Raw genomic sequence first — 21,499 nt, forward strand, 5'->3', positions numbered from 1 at the left:
AAACATCATTTGACTCAATTTTTCCTCCTAGAAAATTGCTTTAGCTCATTCCAATGTTCGCAGTAAAAGTGAATGTAGCATGTATGATTCCCATCCATCAATTTTGTCTTGTTTCGTATTTTTAGCGAAAATCTCGAAAAAGTCTGACGTCGAGGCAGGTGGTGGCCAGGCAAAGACATATTCTTGGGAAATATTTAAAGACGCATGGCATGACTTATTGTTCACTTTTTCACTTTTTCCTATCCTTATTTTGAAATTGAAGTATTGTAATAAACTATTGATTTGTTTTTGTTGATCAACGCAACTAGTTTTGTTGTTTTCTTTCTTAATTTACATTTGAATTGGATGGTCATCTTGCGTAGGAGTCAGTTTGTCATCGAAGCAATACAGTCTAACTTGTTGACGTCTCAGATGCAGCGGGGCAGGGCGGTCATTATATTGTGGACTTATCCAAATAACACTTACACAGCCCAACATGTTTCAGTGTGTAAACTCCGTCGTACTCGGCATTATAAGACAGTGAGGAATTGAGTTTTAGTCACCTGAGCCCTCGGCTTGATTCGACCAAAAAGATCTTAACTGACTTCACAGAATTTGATTATGAGTCAAGGATTTTCTAAATTTCTGAATGCTTTCTCTGGTTTTAAGATCAATTCAAATTCAATCTTCAAAATATTTTATTGAAAGAAATTCTACTGAAGACAGATTTTGAAATGAAGGATATATCCAGGCAAATAATTATAGCAAAATCAACTGATGATCATCAAGGTGAAGTTTTCATTCATCTTCGGCTAATTTGTCTACCCCTGATGATTGAAGCATTTTGGTTACTCGCGCCAATTAGTCAGCCACAGTCGATTTTCATGCCATCTGACCTCTTTCCATCTGTAATTAAGCAATCAAATGTAAGAATTACTTAGGTAAGGAGCGAAATAATATATAGATATCTTAGGAGACTATTTGAAATCATGAGTTTGTTGTGAAAATCTATTACTACAGTCTCGTAGAGCATAGACACCAAGCCACGTGGCATTGGTATTTTTAGGGCTATTCAGTTTACTCCAAAACAAGTCAATGATTAACATTAAAAAAGCTTCATATCAAGGGTATGTCGCAGGACTCGTGACGCCCATGAATTATCATCCCATAATTACAATGAATCCAATTCTGCATGTACGTTAGCACGACTGATTACTAATCCAAATATTGCATTACAAAAAAAATTACGCAAAACTTCAAGTACTTACAGCATCTGAGACAGTTGCGCTTAAGTTAGCGTGTTAAGTTACGTCTTTGGCTGTCAATGTGGAAAAAGCCTAATTTGAAACATACATTTGCGCACTGTGGTTTAATATTCCTGCAAGAATCCGCAAAGGAATTGAAGACCGTAGTGCCCAGTTCATTCCACGAATAATAGCTGGAAAGAAAGTAATCAAAATAAATTGTCATGCACATTCAGTGTAAACCAGGCCATAACTAGCTGCTATTAAGGCATTCCACTGACTGGCTCTACCCATTATATTTAGGGCCTAAATCTATTCTAGGCGCATCCCCCCAAAAAAGCTAGGCATTAAGTAAGTAGCCAACAATGATCATTGCTTCACCGAGTAGGCCTACTCATTTGCTAGCATACTCATATTATTAAAGAAATCATTTAATACATTCCCTGGTTAACGGATTTTCACCTTAAAATACATAAACTCCGCTGTCGTTGTCATCGATCCGAGTCGTCAACTGAACGCGGAAGTAAAATTCCGTGTGAAAATTCCTACAATTTCTGTCCATATCACGTTGATTTGACCCCGAAATCTTCAGGAAATGTAGCCAACGTAAATTGATTTACGAATAGAATTAATCAATTGACTCATTTTAGAAATCATGGTTTCGTGCAATTCATTAAAGTCCTAAAACTCGCGATAAATTTAAGCCGAAAATGATTTCAACCATCCACCATGTTGTTTCATTAATAAAACAATTGTTGCGCGCCGGCGCTGCACTGTGATAATGCATGGTTTCACTAGGATTCGAACCCTCGACCTCTCAGTTGGGAGTTAAACACCTTATCCACCATGCCACAGGACAGGACGCTGTTTTTATCGTTAGTGGGAGTACCGGATAGGGCGAGTTGCGATTGCTACTATCATCCGGTGTTATCTTTCAGTAAGTAATTTTAAGTTTAAAATAGGACGGAGAGTGCATAGGTATAATCTACGCGGAGCGAATGCGTGTTATATTACTATCAGAATTCTACATTTCAATTAGAAGCAGTTAGTTGTCGAATCTGATAGAAGATGAATTTTATGTGCGAAAAAAAAGTGGAAAATATGTAAATAATAATAATAACAATCAACAGAATTACAAAAGGGTTTTCGACGAAAGTCAGAAAACCCTAATAATCACGCGGATATCAATAGGGTTTTCTGTGAAATAACAGAAAACCTTAATTATGCAAAGTCCGTGGAAAAGAAGCCTTTTCTCAAAATGGGGTGGATGACCTGGATATGCTTATTAGCTACGTGCTCGCACTGCAAATTCATATAAATTTTATTTTGCAGAAAAATTATCAAATCCAATTCAATTTTACTTTATCGATCAAATTGCAGAAAATCCAATTCAATCCTATTCTGCATTCAGATTAATAAGATACAATATCGAAGCTAGGAAATGCTGGAAATCATAATTGTAAATGGGTTTCATCTCTAACAGAATTTTATCAACAAGGTTCCACTGTAAAATGGATCGAAATTTTACCTTTTTTTTAACATTTTTATATGATTATATGATGTAAAGAACCTGTTAAAAATAGGCAAATTGGCTGCAAGTATCGAAAATTGCTTCCAACGTGCCTGAAGAAACAGCTTAAAAGTGGTAAAAATATAGCTTGAAATGACTTGAATTTCACCTGAGCTTGAGACAATGAAACCTGAGTGGAATGGTAAGCCTACTCATGACCTGTATAGGTAAGTTGTGATCATGCAGGAGCACCTTTACTTTACTTAAAACCATTTCATGATGACACAAAACAACAAACGCTAAACGGTACCACCCAACCATGATACGATATCACCAATAAAGATCGATTATTTCATTCAATTTTACCAGAGTTGTTTATTGGAGGAAAATATCATCGTTAAGTACGCCGAGAACAACCCCGTTGTATCATCAATCAGTTGACTGACAGTTTATTGTAAAATTCCCTTCGTTCGGCTATATTCTAAGATAAGTTTTCAAGATTCTAAGATGGTCTGATTGTCATAACCTGACAGACACGATTTCAAAGGTACCAAGTGGGAACTTTTTTCCGGGATTCATTGAAATAAATTTCATTTTTGAAAAAACTGGACGACCAACCGACCCACTGCCGATGTATGAGCTACGTATGTTTGAAGTCAAGTGTGCATTGTGTGAAAACCTGCCTCGACTATGGCCTGGTTTTTTCCAGGAAACTGGCAGTGTTCAAATAAGCTGCCATTCATTCTTAGTGACTATATTTAAGCTGGTAATGTTATAGCGTGCATATATTCAATCTACTGTTTCATTTTGAACACAAGAGATGACGCTCATGACAAAGATTTATTATTGAAATCTAGGAAAATTATATAAATTTGTTTTTTTTTTCTGCCCTATAATTTTGCACAAAAAAAAGCGATTCTACCTACCTACCGACTCATCCCATAAATTTGAGTCAGTGTTACAGCAAACATTACAGCAAACAGACAATTAATTTGGGATGGCCTTATCCAAATCTTGATTGATGTAAATATCGAAGCTGGGAAATGCTGGAAATCGTTGTGATAAACAGGTTTCATCTCTAACAGAATGGTATCAATGAGGTTCTACTGTAAAATGAATGGAAATTTTACCTCTTTTTTAATGTTCTTATATAACCTTCTTAAAGTTGATAATGCAGCTGCAAAAAAACACGATCATCATGGAAACCACTCTCTTGAATGGAAAAAAATCTACAATTATCTAGCTTAAGTCCAAGCATGCTATTGTAGGCTGCCCAGCAGTCCTATATTTCCCGAATATCAGCGATTTGTTGCATGCTATATATAATAGAAATGGAACTGGTGGGAACAGTCAAAAGCCGAGGCTTGAAAGAAACTGGTCCCTTAACCCTTCCCGAACCAAGTTTACACAGCCATACAACAATCACATCATCTTCAGATCACAATCTCTAATACATATGATGCATGTTTGAATATAAATTTGAATCCGAATAAAAATTTAGTAAAACAGGTTCATTATTTCTAACAAGTGAACGTAACTAAATATAGTATTTCCTTCAAAAGATGTTAAATGATTTTGAAGTTTTAGTTATTTCATCTAGATTGTTCCAAATGTATGGTCCCTTATTTGGTATTTTTTGTGATTTTTATACAGTATTAAATCTTTCGATAGCATTGGTTCATAGAACGTGAATTTTGGTTATGTAGATTATAACTTCTTAAGAAGAAATTTTCAAAAATATTGGGAGGTTGCAGTATAGACACACAAATTATAATAAAACCTATTGAATATTTGCCATAATTTCAATATTTTCAGAGATTTAAATAATGGAGATGTATGGTCAAAGTAGCCCTTTCTAGAAATAATTCTTATAATTTTCCTTTGTAGTGAAAATTATTAATAATTACTAATTATTAAGATAGGTTTGATAAGTGCTTGACCAAATTATATTACCGTAATCAAGATATGGGTGAATCAAGCTGTAATATAATTGTAACAATTGTTTTGAGGGAATGAAATATGAAATTCTTCAAAATACTGCATATGTTTTTGAGATTTTGTTAGAAATAATCATTGTGTTCCTTCCAATTAAGATTTTCATCAATCCTTAAAAATATTCATTCCACGTATAGAAATTTCAATTCACTTTTCTTTCTTACTCAACTGGAAACCATATAATGAGTTTTTTCAAATTTAACGAAAGTCTTTTAACTAAAAACCATAGAAGCGAAGCGTTAAACCAATCACAGCATGCCATCAATTAATATGATCAATAGTTAAAATTGGCAAGATTCATATTGTCATGTGTACACAAAACAATACGTGTGTATTGGGATCTTTTGTGAGGTCTCCACAAATGACAGGTCTTACTTTGTGCGTTTAGGCACTCACACCTTCATTTCTGAGTTCTGGTTTCATGGTATCCATATCTTCCATCTCTGTATTGCTAAGTTATGAAAATGTCTTAACCAAAACTCAGCAAATGATTATCATCTTTTATAGCATAAGAGTTGACAATGAATCTGGACTGATGCACTTTAATCTATTCAAATCAACTCACTTGGTGAATGCTTACAAACAAGCTAAAGAAATTGTGGTAAGTGCTTCTTATTTACTACCATTTTCAAAAGTTTATGCAAAAGTTCATGGTTTCCACAGAACAGGGAAATTGGGAAAAACTTGGTTACTTTGTAATGATAATTCCCAGTTTGGAAATATTTGGGAATTTGAAAAAATTTTAGTTTAAGGAGGAACCCTATTGTTTTGAGCAAATCTCATTTGGTTAAATATGTCCAACTGATGACCTACTTTTGACATGTGAATTTCCTGTGTAGGCGATTCTCAAAAACGGTTTAATTTATGTAATATTTATGGTATGTGTTAGTCAGTAACCTGTCTTTGGTTTAGTTACACGATTGGATATTTTCACAAACAACAATCAGGAATGGGAAGGTCATTTTTAAATGAAATCTTCGAGAGTCAATTTGACTCACGAGTAATTTGCCTGGCATTTTCTGGTCTTTTGAGATATCCGTCTAATTTTGTTGTAATCAAAAATTTAATATTTCGTAGTAGCGAAAGGAATTGTCGATAGTGAAGCGAAAGAAGCCTTATTGCTCCATTGTGCCAGTATGGACATTCAGGATGTTTTCAGAACTTTGCCAGAAGTTCCTGCATTACTGCCAGCAAGAGGGCATTGAAGACAATTGATACCAGAAGGCTGGCTTTGCGTGCATTAGATAATTACTTTGCACCAAAAATGAATGTTCCCTTTGAACAACACAACACGTCTTCAGACAGCTGAAACAGAAACAGGATGAAACTTTCGTTAAGAGACTGAGGTGACAGGCCCAGAATTGTGAGTTTGGTGATGACTGCGATGAGCAGATCAAGTCATTGACTGTTGTGTTTCAATTGTGCTTCGAAGGAAGGCTCTTCAAAGAGGTCAAACCCCCTTAACGTTAAATCAGTTGCTCAAATAGCCAGGAGTCTAGAAGCAGTGGACCATCTGTCCCGTCTAATGGAAGGGAAAGTAGTTGTTGGTGAAGTTAATTGGATTCATACGTATGGCAACAGATTGGAGATAGGGGAGAAACCTAGATGTGATACCGGACAAGCGAAGGGTCAGAAACGTAAATGTTTTCACTGCAGTCAAGAAGGGCATGAGTCGAAAGATTTAATCTGTCCAGCTAGAGATAAAACTTGTAATATGTGTCACCTGAAAGGACATTTCGCTGTCATGTGCAAAACTAAAATATATAAAACACAACACAGAGAAATTGTTAAAATTACATAAGTTGAGTATACATGCATAATAAAACAATACACAGTAGGTTTTAAGAGTAGGTTTGGCTGAAAAAGTATGTCTTAAGATTACGTTTAGAAATATCAACGGATGCACTTTCAGAGATATTGGAAGTTTGTTCGGGAGGATTGGACTAATACATTTAAAAGATGGACTGCCGTACGAAATACGTGGAATTGGTTGACTAGAATTGTTTTTTCGTGGCTGGAACGCAGAGACCGGATCGGATTATATTGAGACAGAAGGGATTGCAGGTACTCAGGTGCTAGTCCATGTAAACATTTGTATACAATAAAGAGAATCTTGTATTCAATCCACACCGAGACTGGCAGCCAATGTAAAGACTGAACAAGTGTTATATGCTCACTCTTCTTTTTTTTGGTGAGCGGCATTGTTCTGGACGAGCTGAAGTGGCATTGGAGCCCACAAGAAACGAATTGGCATAATCAAGCCTGCTTATCACCAAAGAAACAACGGCTGCTTTACACGCTGCATCGTCTAACAGACTTCGTATTTTACCAATGCAATACAGATGGTAGTTAGCAGTGCGACAATTATCGTTAACATGCGTTGATAAAGACAAATGTTCATCCAAAATTATACCTAGATTCTTAACATAAGTTAATGGATGGATTTCAATACCATCAATAGTAATATATAAATCACTGGGTAAAAGGCTTTTGGCATATGGCGAACCAAGTATTACAAATTCAGTTTCATCGCTGTTAGCTTTTAATTTATTAATTGTCATCCAATTAAACAATACCTGAACCAGTTCAGCTAGTGTATTCAAAGCTGAAATTACATCAGCAAGACTCTTCGGGATTTACAACTTTATACAGCTGGTCATCATCAGCATATAAATGATATTCAGTTGAAAAATGTCTGACTATATTGCTTATAGGCTGAACATACTAAGTAAAAAAAATCGGACGCAAAACAGATCTTTGAGGTCAGGTTATTCATCATTTCTAGCGCAAATGGATATCATTATAATACTGTGATATCCAAGGCGTATGATATCATGATTTATTGTGTGCGATGTGTTCAATGATTCATCTAGCTTTAATATCCCGTGCATAAGGTAACGTTGCATCAAGATATCTGACAAAAATGTGGTTTCAAAATGCGGAAATGCGGAAATTTACTTCGTCAGTAACCGGCACTGACTGACTGGCCTCAAATTTGAAGAACTTGGGAGCTTCTGTCCTGATTGATCCATATGATAAAAATGAAAAAACCTCCGATGAAACCCAGGCTCTCACCAAGTTTCTACCGTATCTTATTGGGTCACTCATAGTTTTAGTTGTTTTACATCATTCAAGGGATGTATTACAATTATGAGCATTTGTTCGGACAAAAGGACCATAATCAATTTTTCGAAGATTTCATTCTTGTCAAAAGTCGGTTATCATTAAGAGTTCACACTGACCAAAATTGAGTCCTTTTTTATATATTTTTTTCTTGTTTAATTTTAAATGAAATGATTTTTTGCATACCGGTAGCCTAGGTGACAGATTTTAACATCACACCAGTTTGGCGAGCCACTGGACCATTTCTCCTTTATTTTATTTATTGATATAAGAACTGACAAGAGCTACAATTGAGTCTCCAAAACCGTACAAAGTCGATCTAGAAGAATGTTATGATCAATCGTATCGAAGGCCGCCGATAGATGAAGCAATACCATCAATACAATGTTGCCATCATCCATAGCAGACAGTATATCATTAGTTACTCTAAGGAGAGCTGACTCGGTACTATGAATAGCACGATATGCAGACTGAAATGGTTCATACAAATCGTTACTTTGAAGATGATCAACTATCCTGACTGCAATAACTTTTTCAATGACTTTAGACGGAAAAGGATTATTTGCTACTGGCGAAAGTTTTTATAGTTCTGAAAATCTAAGGTTGATTTCTTCAGCAAAGGATGAATAATGGCATGCTTCAGACAATCTGGAAAAGTACTCATAGTAATACACGTGTTAACAATCTTGACTAGTGCCTGTAACATACCAGATTCCGATAAATTTGATTTTGGGATAACTGTTGGTAACATTGTTAGTGACAGAAAAACGTTCTAATTTTGGTGGATCAAAATGCTCCTTCTCATAAAAGGTCCACAATGATAAGAATCCAAATCATTACGGATAGAAACATCTTGTCTGAAAAATATGTACTGAATTTTTCAGCCACTTGCTTTGTGAATCACGAGATGGTATTAATTTCTCATCTCTATTCAATAGATCACAGTTTATCACTTTAAATGTTTGCTGAACATCTGTCATTTTACTCCTATAATATTAAGATTTTGCCTGTTTCACTAAGGGAGTAACAGTATTGCGCTGCAACATGTACATATCCTTATGGATCTCTAGCCCAGTGCTCCGCCACTGTCTGTCAAACTTCTGTCTTAATTGCTGTGCTGTATGATCGAATCTCTGACGTATACCACTTGGAACTAACGGGATGCAGAGTAACTTCACGTATCATAAGAGGCACTTATGAAAAATTCTAATTTGAAAAATTCTTTACCAGATTGCATATAAATCCAATAAAACTACTTGACTGCTCATTAAATGCTCATTGACTTGGGCTCCACAACAAATGTAATCGGCAGAGAAATGTGGTGTTATTTTATCTCGCGACAATTCGAAAATTTTTGGCTGACGTTCAAATTGGTAGAAGGAAAGTAAATGAAAATTTTACCGTAGTGGATTTAGTTGGTCTTTCCTTGCTCGGAAAGGAGACCGCCGAAAAATTAGGAGACCTCAAGGTAGGCACAGTAGCTTCAAGTGAAGATGTCAGCGTACATCGACGAGTTGAAGAAACAGTTCCCCTCCGTGTTCCAATGGATTGGGAAATTAGAAAATTATCAGGCATCGATTCATATAGATACTTCTGTTAAGCCAGTTGCGCAACCGATGCGTCGTATACAGGTAAGTATTCGAGATAAACTAGAGCTGAAAATTAACAAACTTCTACGCGACAATATTATTGAACCAGTCGAGGGTCCTACCGGGGTAAGCCCCATCGTCATTGTTCCGAAAAAGAACGGCGATATATGCCTATGCGTCGACATGAGGTAGGCTAATAAGGCTGTAGTTCGCGAAAGGCACCCTATTCCTACAGTGGATGAACTTTTAGAGCGTATATACGCAAGTACTGTTTTCAGTTAGTTGGATTTAAATCAGGGTTTCATCAAATTGAGTTGGATGAACCGTCACACGTAATCACAACATTTTCGACACATCTCACACTGTTTCATTATAATCACTAGATGTTCTGGATAAGTTCCGCTCCGGAGAAATTTCAGAGGATAGTCCAGCAGGTTGTTGCTACGTGTGAAGGCTGTGAGAATATCTCCGATGATCTGTTCGTCCATGATGAAGGTCAAGAACAACATGTTCGTAGGTAGATGTTCGTTCTTCTAAATTTGGAGGAAAAGGGACTTACCGTAAATGACAAGTGTCTATTTAGATTGCCTGGATTGGAGTTTATGGGGCGTCTATTTTCGAAACACGGGATTTCCCCAACCGAAGAACGTGTACATGCCAGACCAGAATCAGTTCAAGAAGTGCCAAGCTTCTTGGGTCTTGTGAACTTTTTTTCACTGTTTCAACCTGAATCTTGCGACACGTGCTGAACCATAATGTAGGTTAACACATCAGGATGAAAAGTTCGAGTGGGGTGACGAAAAAGAAGAGTCATTCAATGATCTCAAAGACTCGCTAAGTAATACCGATACTTTAGTCTATTTTCAAAGAGGCGTTGACACTGAAAAAATTGTGGACGCTAGCCCGGTCAGTTTGGGAGCCATATTGGTTCAAATCCAAGATAACATGAAACGCGTAGTAGCTTATGCTAGACGCAGCCTGACTCGTGAATGCAGATAATCACAGACTGAACAAGAGGCTCTCAGAATTGTGTGGGCGTGTGTACATTTCCGTGCCTACCTTTACGGGACTAATTCTACTATTGCTACAGATCACCAGCCTCTGGTGTTTATTTACTCGGAAAAACTGCGTCGTTCGAAATTGTGTTCAATTTGGGGACTGGAGAAAATGCCCCTCGGATTTCAAACCAGTGAGAAATGAACTGTGCGTCAAAGGAAAGTTGATTTTGCGTGGATGGCGATTAGTCATACCAGAGACATTGCGTAAACAAGTAGTCGATTTGGCCCACGAGAGACACCAAGGCTTGGTCAAATCGAAAGAAAGGTTGAGGTGTAAGGTGTGGTGGCCAGGGCTTGACAGATTCGCCAAGTTGCGTTGCCATTCCTGTCAGGGGTGTCAACTTGTAAGCCAGCCATCACACCCCGAGCCGTTAAAACGAATCGAATTGCCTACAGCTGCATGCCTAGATACTGCCGCTGACTTACTGGGTCCGATGCCTGGAGGTGAATAGGTGCGTGCGGTTGTAGATTACTTCAGTAGATATTTCGAAGTTGCGATAATGACCGAAATTACGTCCGAGAGGGTTATCGAAGAGCTGGAGAAAATGTTTGCAATATTTGGGCATCCGTTCATGTTAAAAACCAATAACGGGAGACAGTTTGTCTCCAAGGAATTTGAATTGTTCTTGCAAATTAATTGTTTTGAACATCGACTAAGCACTCCTTTGTGACCAACGGTGAAATTGAAAGACAAAATTGTTAGATATTAAAACCTATTAAAATGCGTATTGCACATGCCAAAAGGAAAGATTGGGAGCGTGAATTGTATAAGTTCCTGTTATGCAGCTGTCAATGAATTGGATCAACCCAATGAAGAAAATGTAAATCAATTTAATTCAATTCAATTGAATGAACATCTGAAGTGCCACCTGGTGGTAATTTTCGGAAATAACTTACATGGTCGCAAAAACTGACGTCGTCGTAACAACTAACGTCGCCCCAAATGCATTAAAGTATTACGTTGCTGTAAAAATATAAATTCTTATGTCAGGACAATATTATGTTGCAAAAAACATACGTCGGTGCAGCGCTCATATTTTTTTCAGTTATCACGTTCCATATGAAAATATTTCTGGAGCTAGTAGATTATTCAACGTTTTTACTATATTCTCATAGTCATCGTCAGGAATAATCACTGAGCTCAGGAAAACCGATTTCCACAACTATTCATATCACGAATTCCAAATGGCCTGACTGATGGGCTCAACACATTCACCTGTTCTTATTGTTGGAAGTTTCTTTCTAGGTCAGTGTTCTTGCTGGGTCGAAATTAAAGCAAGGCAGTGCTCAGAAATCTGCGAGTCAAGGGGCACTAAACCGGAAAAATTTTATATTTCTAGGTGCTTAGATGCGTTTTCCCAGCATTTGGGGGCCATAATTAACTGGTTTAAATTAGGTGATTACATGTGTTATGTAGCAGCGATTGTCGGAAGTTTGCATGAGGCACTTCTCTGCTGTAGATTGGTAGGCTTATGTGCATTAAATAGTTCCATGTTCTCATATCTGTTAATATGATTTAATTTTATCATTAACAGCTTAGAGGAAGCATTTATTAATTTCGATTTGCACAATATTTAAGTAAATTTGATAAGTTATGATGATAAAGTTTTTCATCTCGATAGGAGACTAGAATAATTGAGGCCGCTGGTTCGTCCATTACGCGCGCTCTGAGCACAGTGGTATGAGGAATATTGCCATTGATTTCTTTCATTTTTAACACACGGGGAAATCCTTGGATATTTATAAGCCCTACCACCGACAGTTCAGTGTGCGCTCCCATTCCCGCAAAACTATACAATTATTGATTTTTAGAGTCTCTAAGTTACATGGAGCTATGAAGTCTGTGTTTATACAATTATTTATGCGCCGATAATAAAATTGAGCGTGTGAACCTGACAGTCTTAGAAAGCTAGGTAAGTGCTTAAACTCCCGATCATTTCTCATGGGCTTGCACGCTTGCAAGCCCATCTTGCTATCACATGGATTGATAACTAGCTTGGGGAGTCGATAACTTTCGTTAAAAACTTTCTTGGGCTCTGATATTTACCCACATTTAATGCAGTCATAAAATCCAGGTTCCTTTCGTTTATTAGCTATATCAGTTGTCGTTTTCTTTTTTTTGTGATTTTGTTTAATCGGTTTTCTTGGATGTGCATGCGTGATCAGTCTAAATTGGTATTCATGCGTGGCATAGTTCTGACGAAAATCGAATTCATTCTTTATTGACACAATTAAAATTTCACAAAACATTTACTTTCATGTTTTTAAAGATTATTTTAATTTTCTTTTTACTTTCATTGCGTGTTTACGTTAGCGGCCATTTGAAAAATCTTTGTATGAACATTTATATTTTTTTAGTTTATCTAAAACTTAAAACCGCTTTTCTGTAAAATAGATTGTGAATTGAATTGACTGGTTCCCTGTCTCTTCAGAGAGCCAGGGGCGATATTCTATGGTGGCATATAACTTTATCAGATGATCGTAGTGGATTGTCATTTGAAGGAAATGCAACTTATTTTTGCTTTATGTCTTTATTATTTAAAAAGAAAAATTGTGGCTCCTATCTATTTTCGTGTTCGCTTCTCTTCACCCGAAGTCACTCGAGTTAGTCACGTTTTTTCTTTCAGCTGTAAATTTTTCTATTCAGCAAAATTATTTCAACATAATGTTCATATTGATCTGGCTATTATCAACATCTATACTATAAAGCAGAACAGGCGGTAATTACCGCGACACATTGTAGGGAAATTAATGCATGTATTGAAACGTCCTTTTACTGGTGCTTAATACCAGTTTTTCCCGTCGTCAAGTTACATGTTTCAAACAGATTGGTGGTCCGAGGGAGTCACAATATTCATTTTAAGCCTGGGCTAAAATTCGGTTAAAAAAGATGTGTTCGCCATCTGACAGTAGAGTACCGTACTATGCTTCTGTTGTAATACTATATTTAGGATACACAACGCAGCTTCATGACATTACATGACACAGTTCTCTCAACACTGATTTGTGCCTCAGTTGTTGAAACATTGATTAAGACATTCATACATGTAATCTTTGGATCAAAATTAATATGATTGGACTTGGCTATGTGTTCTCTGATCGTGTTGCCGGCCCATACGCACCGTCACAGAATGGTTCTTGGAGGGGGACAGGCCCATTGCGCAGTTTTTCAGAATGATTCCATACCACGGAACTGACAGATAGGGAGGCCGAAACGCAGTCTTTCAGAATGGCTCTGGGGGCTGCTGATGCGTGCGTTCGTGGTAAATTTTATAAGAGAGCATTAAAATAGCACGGTTTTTGGGCAGGGGTAAACAAATAATGTACTAACTTTGTACACGGAGGGGGTCAAAGAAAAATTTACGTACTTTTCTGACAGGGGCTTTCTTAAGAAAATGTATGTATATATGAGAGATATGAAAAAAATAATGTCAAACAGTGATAAATACAGAATCCTCATATCTTTGTCGGGCGACTATCTCAACAATTTTCAATTAATAGTGCCACAATTTAAGCATGATATAGTGCAATTCGTTGGTTGATTGGAGGGGCTTTTTAAAAGAATGTACAGGTGGTGTGGTCAATATAGTAAGTACAAAGATCGAACAAGGAGGGGCCTCAAAACAGCTGGGGCAGAATTAACAGTTCGTTATTCGAGCGATAGGTTTTGTACACAGACAGGTCAGACTGGGTAGAGTTGGTGTGGGGTTGGTGCCAAGAATTCTGAACATTTGAAGCAAGATACATTTCCCGGCCAATTAAAATGAATGATTTTCGTTAAAAATAACATGATTCGGCATTTATGCGCCGAGGATGTGTGCTCACGACCAACATAGCCGTGCACTCAACGACAAACCTGTCCATTGGATGGGTATCCAGCTAGTATGTTAGATTCCGAAAAGACAACACAATGTTCAAATAACAACCATCTAAAAGCTTGTACTAACTTGGTCCATGTCCACAATAAAACCATTCCGATTCCCAGTCCCCCAGGTGTATCATTTCATGTAACGATGTAAGATAACACCGATCTCTTAGCTCTTTAAAAAGTTATCAGTTCAAAGTTCGATTAATTCTACTAGAGAAATACCAAGCTTTCATTACAACCATGTCAGCAAGCCCATTTTTAGAATTTCGTTTAAGCATGGCAGAATCTCTTTTAAATCCCTCAGCGAGAACACTGCAGTTATGTGTTGTGGCAATTCATTTATTTCAGGATGGGTTCCTTAGTGGAAAAATTCCTGTTTCCAGCGTAGAATTCGAATCGGCAATTAGCAGTTTGATATTTGAAGTGATTGAAGAAGAAAAGACTGTTGCTGATGCTACACACGAATCATTATTGTCATACTTCAGAGGTGTACCACAAAACTACAACAGGTAATCCTGACCTAAATTAATACAGACCCTTCCAATTAATCCGGATTGTTACAGATTGTTATAGTAATATCGGTCCGCACTTTAATTGAAAGTGGAAAATTTCTGAAAATTTCTTTATTGAATATCGGTAGGTGATACTGGACCGTAAAAGCATCCCGAACTATGAAAGTGTTCATTGATAGTATCTCTGCCATTCCTTGGAAGAAAATCATTTGTCAAAACGAAATCAGTGTCAAAGTTCATAAAGTGCATATTATATGTATAACATCGTAATCGGACGTGACTACCTATACGGAATTTCCGTATTTTGTCCGAAAATTTGACTGTCAGTATGGTAGTACATTTAGGTTTTGAAAAATACGGCTTTTGTTTTTATGAAAAACTTTTTACAATATACTTGTTCAAACGGAAAACTAAACATTCTGACAAGAGAATGAAAACGATTCTATTCGATCGAACAATTGTTCGAACAAAAAATATTTCGTATGGACAAAAAAAGTTTGTTGGAAGGAAAACAACTTTGTCCCAACGATTTTTTCAAATTGGTTCAATCAAACGAAATATTTTTGATTTGAACAAAAAATCTTTTTATTTCGACGATAAAAATTTCGAGCACAACGTTTTTTGAACTAAAAAAGATCTTTCTGGTGATCCGCAGTAACTTAAGTCATTAGGAATTAATTCTTCATTTTTGCCAATAAAATATTGTTAATAATTTTGATTGTTCATTGGAAGTCAGAACCAGTTAATCACTTATACATGCATTTTAATAAATCTGATTACTCCTTTATAGTGAATTGAGCTTTAACCTAGTAGAGGCTGCTAGCCTACGTAGGCCTAGGTATATGCGTAGGCCTAACATCCAGACGGATTGGTCTTAGGCCTATCGAATTTCAACCCTCCTTAACATCGTATTCCTACACTTAACATTTAACAGGGATAGGTCTCTTGGATATTCAATTCGTAAAATCGATTTCAATTTCGGGTTATGAATAAAGAAATCTTTTGTACATCGCAGCAATGTTGCCGGATTATTTTTGCAAATTTTGTTTTTGAGTTCAATCCATGAGTCCATTAATTGTCACAACAACTACATCTGTTTGTTTGAGACAGTAGATCTCAGTATCGGTGGACCTAAATGTCACGTACAACTCATTCAAGCGACCCGAGAAACGATCTCCTATCCCCCTCCGTGAACACTTACTTCGAATGTAAGCGTGAGTCTGGCTTACTGATGAGAATGTGTCATATACTTGTATCTAGTAAATATCTTGTAGATTTGGTAATGATCACTATGTCTGTAGGAAAAATTGAATGAAGCTCGCGGCGGAATCAAGTAATACATTCTTTTATTTTGATTCCTCGTCGACACAACAGCTTTTCTCCGACGGATAATGATATGTCATATACAGGTATTTGGTAAATATCCCGTGGATTTGGAAAAGCTCGGTATATACTGTAGAACAAATAGAATACTGATGCATGGTTGAAGCCCGGGGCCAAATCACTGTAGTAATAAATTCATTTATTTTGATATCTCGTCAACACCACAGCTTTTCTCTGCTGAATCTGCTCGGCCTGTTTAGTTTAGGCCTACGACTCGCCGGTGCTTAAATGATTAGTCACAGTGCTGAAGTGATCAGTTTGACAAGTTAAGTCGCTTGTATACGGTAATCGCTTTCGAGAAGGCAGTTTTCTTTAATTCTGACATGGATTTCATTTAACTTTGCCGCTTAGTTTGTCTGATGTACGAGGCTAACACGCGCGCGCGCCGCCGATGTATGTGAGTGCTGTTCCTACGATCATCACTGAATGCTGACTGCATGCATCATCGGGAAGTGATTTTGACTTTAAGGTCAGCCATACACTGAACCTATTTCTATACAAATGGAGCGAATTAAATTGACCAGATGGTTTCCGGACGAAAGGCTTTTTCACTGTGCAACCTGGGCATATATTCATGATACAAAGTGTGCCGAATTTTGAGAAAGGGCCTCGTTAAAATTTACATCAGGTTTTTCTAAAAAATCTGAACAGAAAGCTGTCAGATTTAAAAAGTCAATCTGAAAGCATTGTCTCCTCTATGATTGGCTTAGCCGCTGAAGTCATCATGTGTTCACGTGATTCTGCGGTATCGACGGCTGTTTTATATGCGGATTTAATTTTAAGATTCAAAATTGTATTTATTTCAAGACCGATTCCTGTGATACACCATTAGTCAATTTGGTTTTTGGGAGGAAGTTTGCACTTCTGAATCCTTGACAATTGTTCGGGAAAAATAGCTTTTTCTCAAATCGGATAGATGGCCTTCATATGCAAATTAGCCATGTCACTTTTACTTTATCGAGCAAAAAGTTCAAATTCATCGAATTCCGTTTTATTTTAGTCTACGTTCAAATGTACTCATTAGACGATCGGTAAAGATTGATCTTAGGTATTCTTTCGTGCCAGCCCCAGTGTCTCTGTTAATATTGTTACTTATAAACACAGCCAGTCTAGTGAAAAACGATCTTTGTCATTCAAACCTACTGGGGCTGGAGAACTGACCACATGTTTGAAGTCTTGATATTTTCCGTCCTTATTTTCGATCTAATTGTCTGTAAAAAGTCAGTCTTCTCCCATCATTTGAATTCAATCGAATAGTTTTCACTATTTTTCATTTGTTTTGCTTAGACTACCAATGTTTGATTTTGGTGCTGATTAAACATACACTCATGTTAATTTAGGAAAGTCCATATTAAGAATTTCGTTTCTTTTTCTTTATGGTGCGCAAGGTTGAAAGCCGTGGGTTTCATATTTTTTGAGAAATTTACCAAAAAGTGCCAAAAATCCTATTTATTTGAGCACATTTTTTTGTGCAGCATCTTTAACCCATTAGCACTCAGGAATTGCACTATGTAGTGTCAAAAACTCCAATAACTCCTCAGAAAATTCAAGGTAAAATCTAAGTTCACCATGATACCGAATAGCTCATTTGCTGTTTATTTCCATGCATTGCACGTTAGTTTTATTTTGTAGTAAATAGTCAAAGCATTCATATGATGTATGAATTGATAAGGTGGCCACCAAAATCGTGTCCTTTTGGTCCCCCGAAATTCATCCAAACTTACTCGGATTTGAAGTGAGCGCTCAGATGTGTCATGTACTTGAAATACTCGAGAAATTGAAATAGGAGGATGTTGATTTCTGTTTGGTATTTCAAGGACTTAGGTGTGTAGTTTATTATAAGCTATTGGGTTTGAATCCCACTATAACCATTATCGTGCAGCATATGAAAAAAGTGCCGGGACGGATTTGGGCGGCTTGAGGAGTAATAGGCAGAGCGGATACGGGCGGACTGAGTGCTAATGGGTTAAATGTCCAAAATTACACGTGTGAAAATTCAATGCTATTTTCGTTGGAAGAACTTTATCTAAGATCCAACGCTTTGTTCGGTAGTTAAAGGCTTTCAAAGTGGAACCCATCAAAATCTTGATTATATAAAATTTTTATGTTGACCCGGTTTTGACCTCCATCATGATGTCATAACATTGAATGAGATGGATCAGCAGGTGCACGTTATTTCACTAAATATGGCCACACAATTCATTTCTAGCGCGAAGACTGATACTCAAGGCGTATGATATAACAATTTATTGTGTGCGATGTGTTCAATGATTCATCTAGTTATGATATCCTGTGCATGAGGTAACGTTGCATCAAGATATCTGACGAAAATGTGGTTTCAAAATGAAGAAATTTACTACGGTGTGTTTTGCGCGTAACGACGATTTGTCTGAGTGAAGATGTAAGCTACTTAAAGCAATCATATCGTGAAATTATAAAAAAGGATGTCGGTAGATAAACTTTGTTTCGTCGGTAACCGGCATTGGCCTCAAATTTGAAGAACTTGGGAGCTTCTGTCCTGATTGGTCGATATGATAATGAAAAACCTCCGATGAAACCCAGGCTCTCACCAAGTTTGCACCGTATTTAACAGGTCACTCATAGTTTTAGTTGTTTAAGTCATTCAAGGGATGTATTAAAATTTTTGCAATGAATTTTTGGAAGGACCGAAAGCGGCATTTTAAGGGCCCGTTTTGATTTATTTTTGTCATTAAAAAAATCTGTGCAAAAAATGTATATCTTTTTGGTGGGCACATTCAAATTCTGAAAGTAGGACTAGTCTACCCCCAAATTCACCTGTGCATTCAGTCTCATGAGAACTAACATCTAAAACATTTAACCTTGACCGACCTCTACTCAATTTCTTGAATTATTGTATAATTAATTAATTGAGGTTGATTCCTTGATTCTGTAATCCCAAAGAAGAATTCATGAATAATGCTGTAAGAGGACACTTGAATACCAGGTATTCAAATTTAACATAAAAATTGTAGGTGTCCGGGTCTACGGGCATTTCATTAACAAATGTTCTCTTTAACTCTTACCGGCAATCGGTCGCTAGCGACCGATTTCAATAGACCAGCTATAGTGAATAGGATAGTCAAGTATTGATTTCGGTGAAGCATTCTCATTTTCTTGTAAGCAGATGGCGACACCAGACGGCGGTCAAAGTCTTACAAAGCAGGAAAGTGATATATCATACATTTGGCATGTATTAGGGGGTATAGAGACCACGTGTCACGTGGGTCAGATTTCCGAAGTTGAAACGATTGTTAGTAGTAATGGCAAATGCACTAAAGACGTTCTCTAGTAAGTTTGGCTGATATTTTAGACATAGTTATGAAAGATTCTGATGATAATTCGTATTGGGATTAATCTGATGACAGTGATTATGGATGGCCCGAAAATCTGGATGACCTTGGGGTCAGACCCTGAAGGAAACCTCCAAAGTTCGCAAACTCGGTACCATTCGAAAGCTTATGAAAAGAGCTTTCATAAAATACACACAATATGTGATTACCCCTCATATCTACTGAGTTATTCAGTTTTCTCCATGCAAGGTCCAAAATCACTCACAGGCCGAAAAATACTTGCCGGTTAAAGGTTTTGAGATTTACTTTCCAAATGATACTAAGTATATAAATGACGACCTGGGATCAGACTTATAGAAAAAAAACACATTTGTTTTAAATCAGTAAAATTAAATAACTGGATCATTGACCTATGTTTTACACAATATTCTATTTAGAGGGCACTTGAATTTAAGGGTTTCTCTAGTTGGACTCGCGCTAATATGACATATGCATGGTTTCCTGTTCATGATAACTCTCTATTTTAGTTTTACACTCTAAACTTGTCTGTCATATTTTCAATAGAATGCTTGTGAAGAAGATTGCAGATGTGACAATCGAAGAAATGCAGCGTGTTGGTCCAAAATATTTCTTACCACTGTTTGATCCGACAATGTCAAAAATTGTTATTTGTTGTCATCCATCGAAAGTTGAAGAAATTAAGACAGCAATGAAAGAGTAAGTGGTGCCAGGACTTACAGAGAAGTTAACTTTGTGCAATTTTTCCTCAATCTCATTTCCACTTAATCTCAAAAGCATGTGACCATGAACATTATTTACCAAATACGGTGTCCAGGAGGTTAGTGCCATCCAAATTCTCGGATATACTCTGGTGCCTAATCATAGAAGTCCCACAATTCAAATTTTATATATTCCGCATACCTCGGAGTCATACACCTCGGAATATTGCATAGCTCAGAACAAATCTAAAATATTTTTCTTAATGCAATTATTTCTCAAATGAAAATCTCCGAGTAGCTCGGAGTTGCATTCGTCGGAATATCGCATACCTCAGAATAATTTTTTATAAATTGAGTCCTAAAATCGTGTACCTCGGAAATTCTGAACATCCTCCCGACAATATTTTTTCAAAAATGCATCCCTAGCCTACTGCATGGCATTATTTTTCGTTAAAGGGGCTGTTGCAAGAATGCATATAATCAGCTGATGATCGTAAAAATTGGAATTGGCCAGTCGCGCTAGTTCTCAGCTGTCTTAAATACGAAAAGCCAATTGAATGGATGTAGGCGGAGCTATAGACTTGTCACTGCACATCAAACCCACATGTTTTTAAATTCTCTCAACTCGAAAGGAGGGGCTTTACTTGGTGTACTACAGTACGATGTTTTGATTGAAAAGATGACAAGTCAAATCTCCCGGGGGATATGAGGTTTTGATTGAAATAACAATAAAAGCCTGTCAGATATAGTACATATACAATGTTTATTCAACATAGATTAGTATAAGAAGGATAATTTGAGCCCACATGTCAGCAACAATTTTTTTATGACAAAATTAGCGGACCTTGTATACCTCGGAAATCGCATACCTCAGAAAAAAATTTCGCAGTCCCAAGAATTCCGAGGTAAGCGGAGTCTACATGTACAACGCTCGCCTGTGTAACAGCCCTCATCAGGTAGAATCAGAAATGAAAAGTTCAGTATTTTTTGCGAATATATGGTCCATCCGGAAAATAAATACCTTCATTCTGTGGAGATCACGTGGGCACTTTCAGCTAAACACTGCTCTTCAACGGGTAGGCCGCAGAATCACGCTTTCGACGTCATTGTGAGAAAGCTGCGCTGATTGGTTGCTTAGGGAATACCCTCAGCAGATGCGGTATTCCCCAAACAACCAGTTTAGCTGAACAAGAAATTGCACAAGGCAT

At 37.1% G+C, this 21,499-nt stretch overlaps 1 protein-coding gene and 1 long non-coding RNA gene across 4 annotated transcripts in view; one reads left to right on the forward strand and one right to left on the reverse strand.

The window, feature by feature from the left end:
• LOC141915405 (uncharacterized protein C05D11.1-like) overlaps positions 1-21,499 on the forward strand; it is a 184,920-nt gene that overhangs the window by 154,799 nt on the left and 8,622 nt on the right. For all 3 annotated transcript variants that reach the window (XM_074806919.1, XM_074806920.1, XM_074806918.1), the window contains exons 19-21: positions 5,236-5,329; positions 14,715-14,875; positions 20,137-20,289. In XM_074806919.1, the coding sequence (XP_074663020.1) occupies positions 5,236-5,329; positions 14,715-14,875; positions 20,137-20,289 (408 nt within the window). The remainder of the gene's footprint in view (positions 1-5,235; positions 5,330-14,714; positions 14,876-20,136; positions 20,290-21,499) is intronic.
• Positions 703-1,802, reverse strand: LOC141915514 (uncharacterized). Its single transcript, XR_012620967.1, has 3 exons — positions 1,686-1,802; positions 1,333-1,417; positions 703-885 (listed from the first exon to the last, which is right to left on the reverse strand). It is a non-coding gene; the product is annotated as an uncharacterized LOC141915514 (long non-coding RNA).

Source organism: Tubulanus polymorphus, chromosome 1 (assembly GCF_964204645.1).
Source record: "Tubulanus polymorphus chromosome 1, tnTubPoly1.2, whole genome shotgun sequence".
Lineage (NCBI taxonomy): Eukaryota > Metazoa > Nemertea > Palaeonemertea > Tubulaniformes > Tubulanidae > Tubulanus > Tubulanus polymorphus.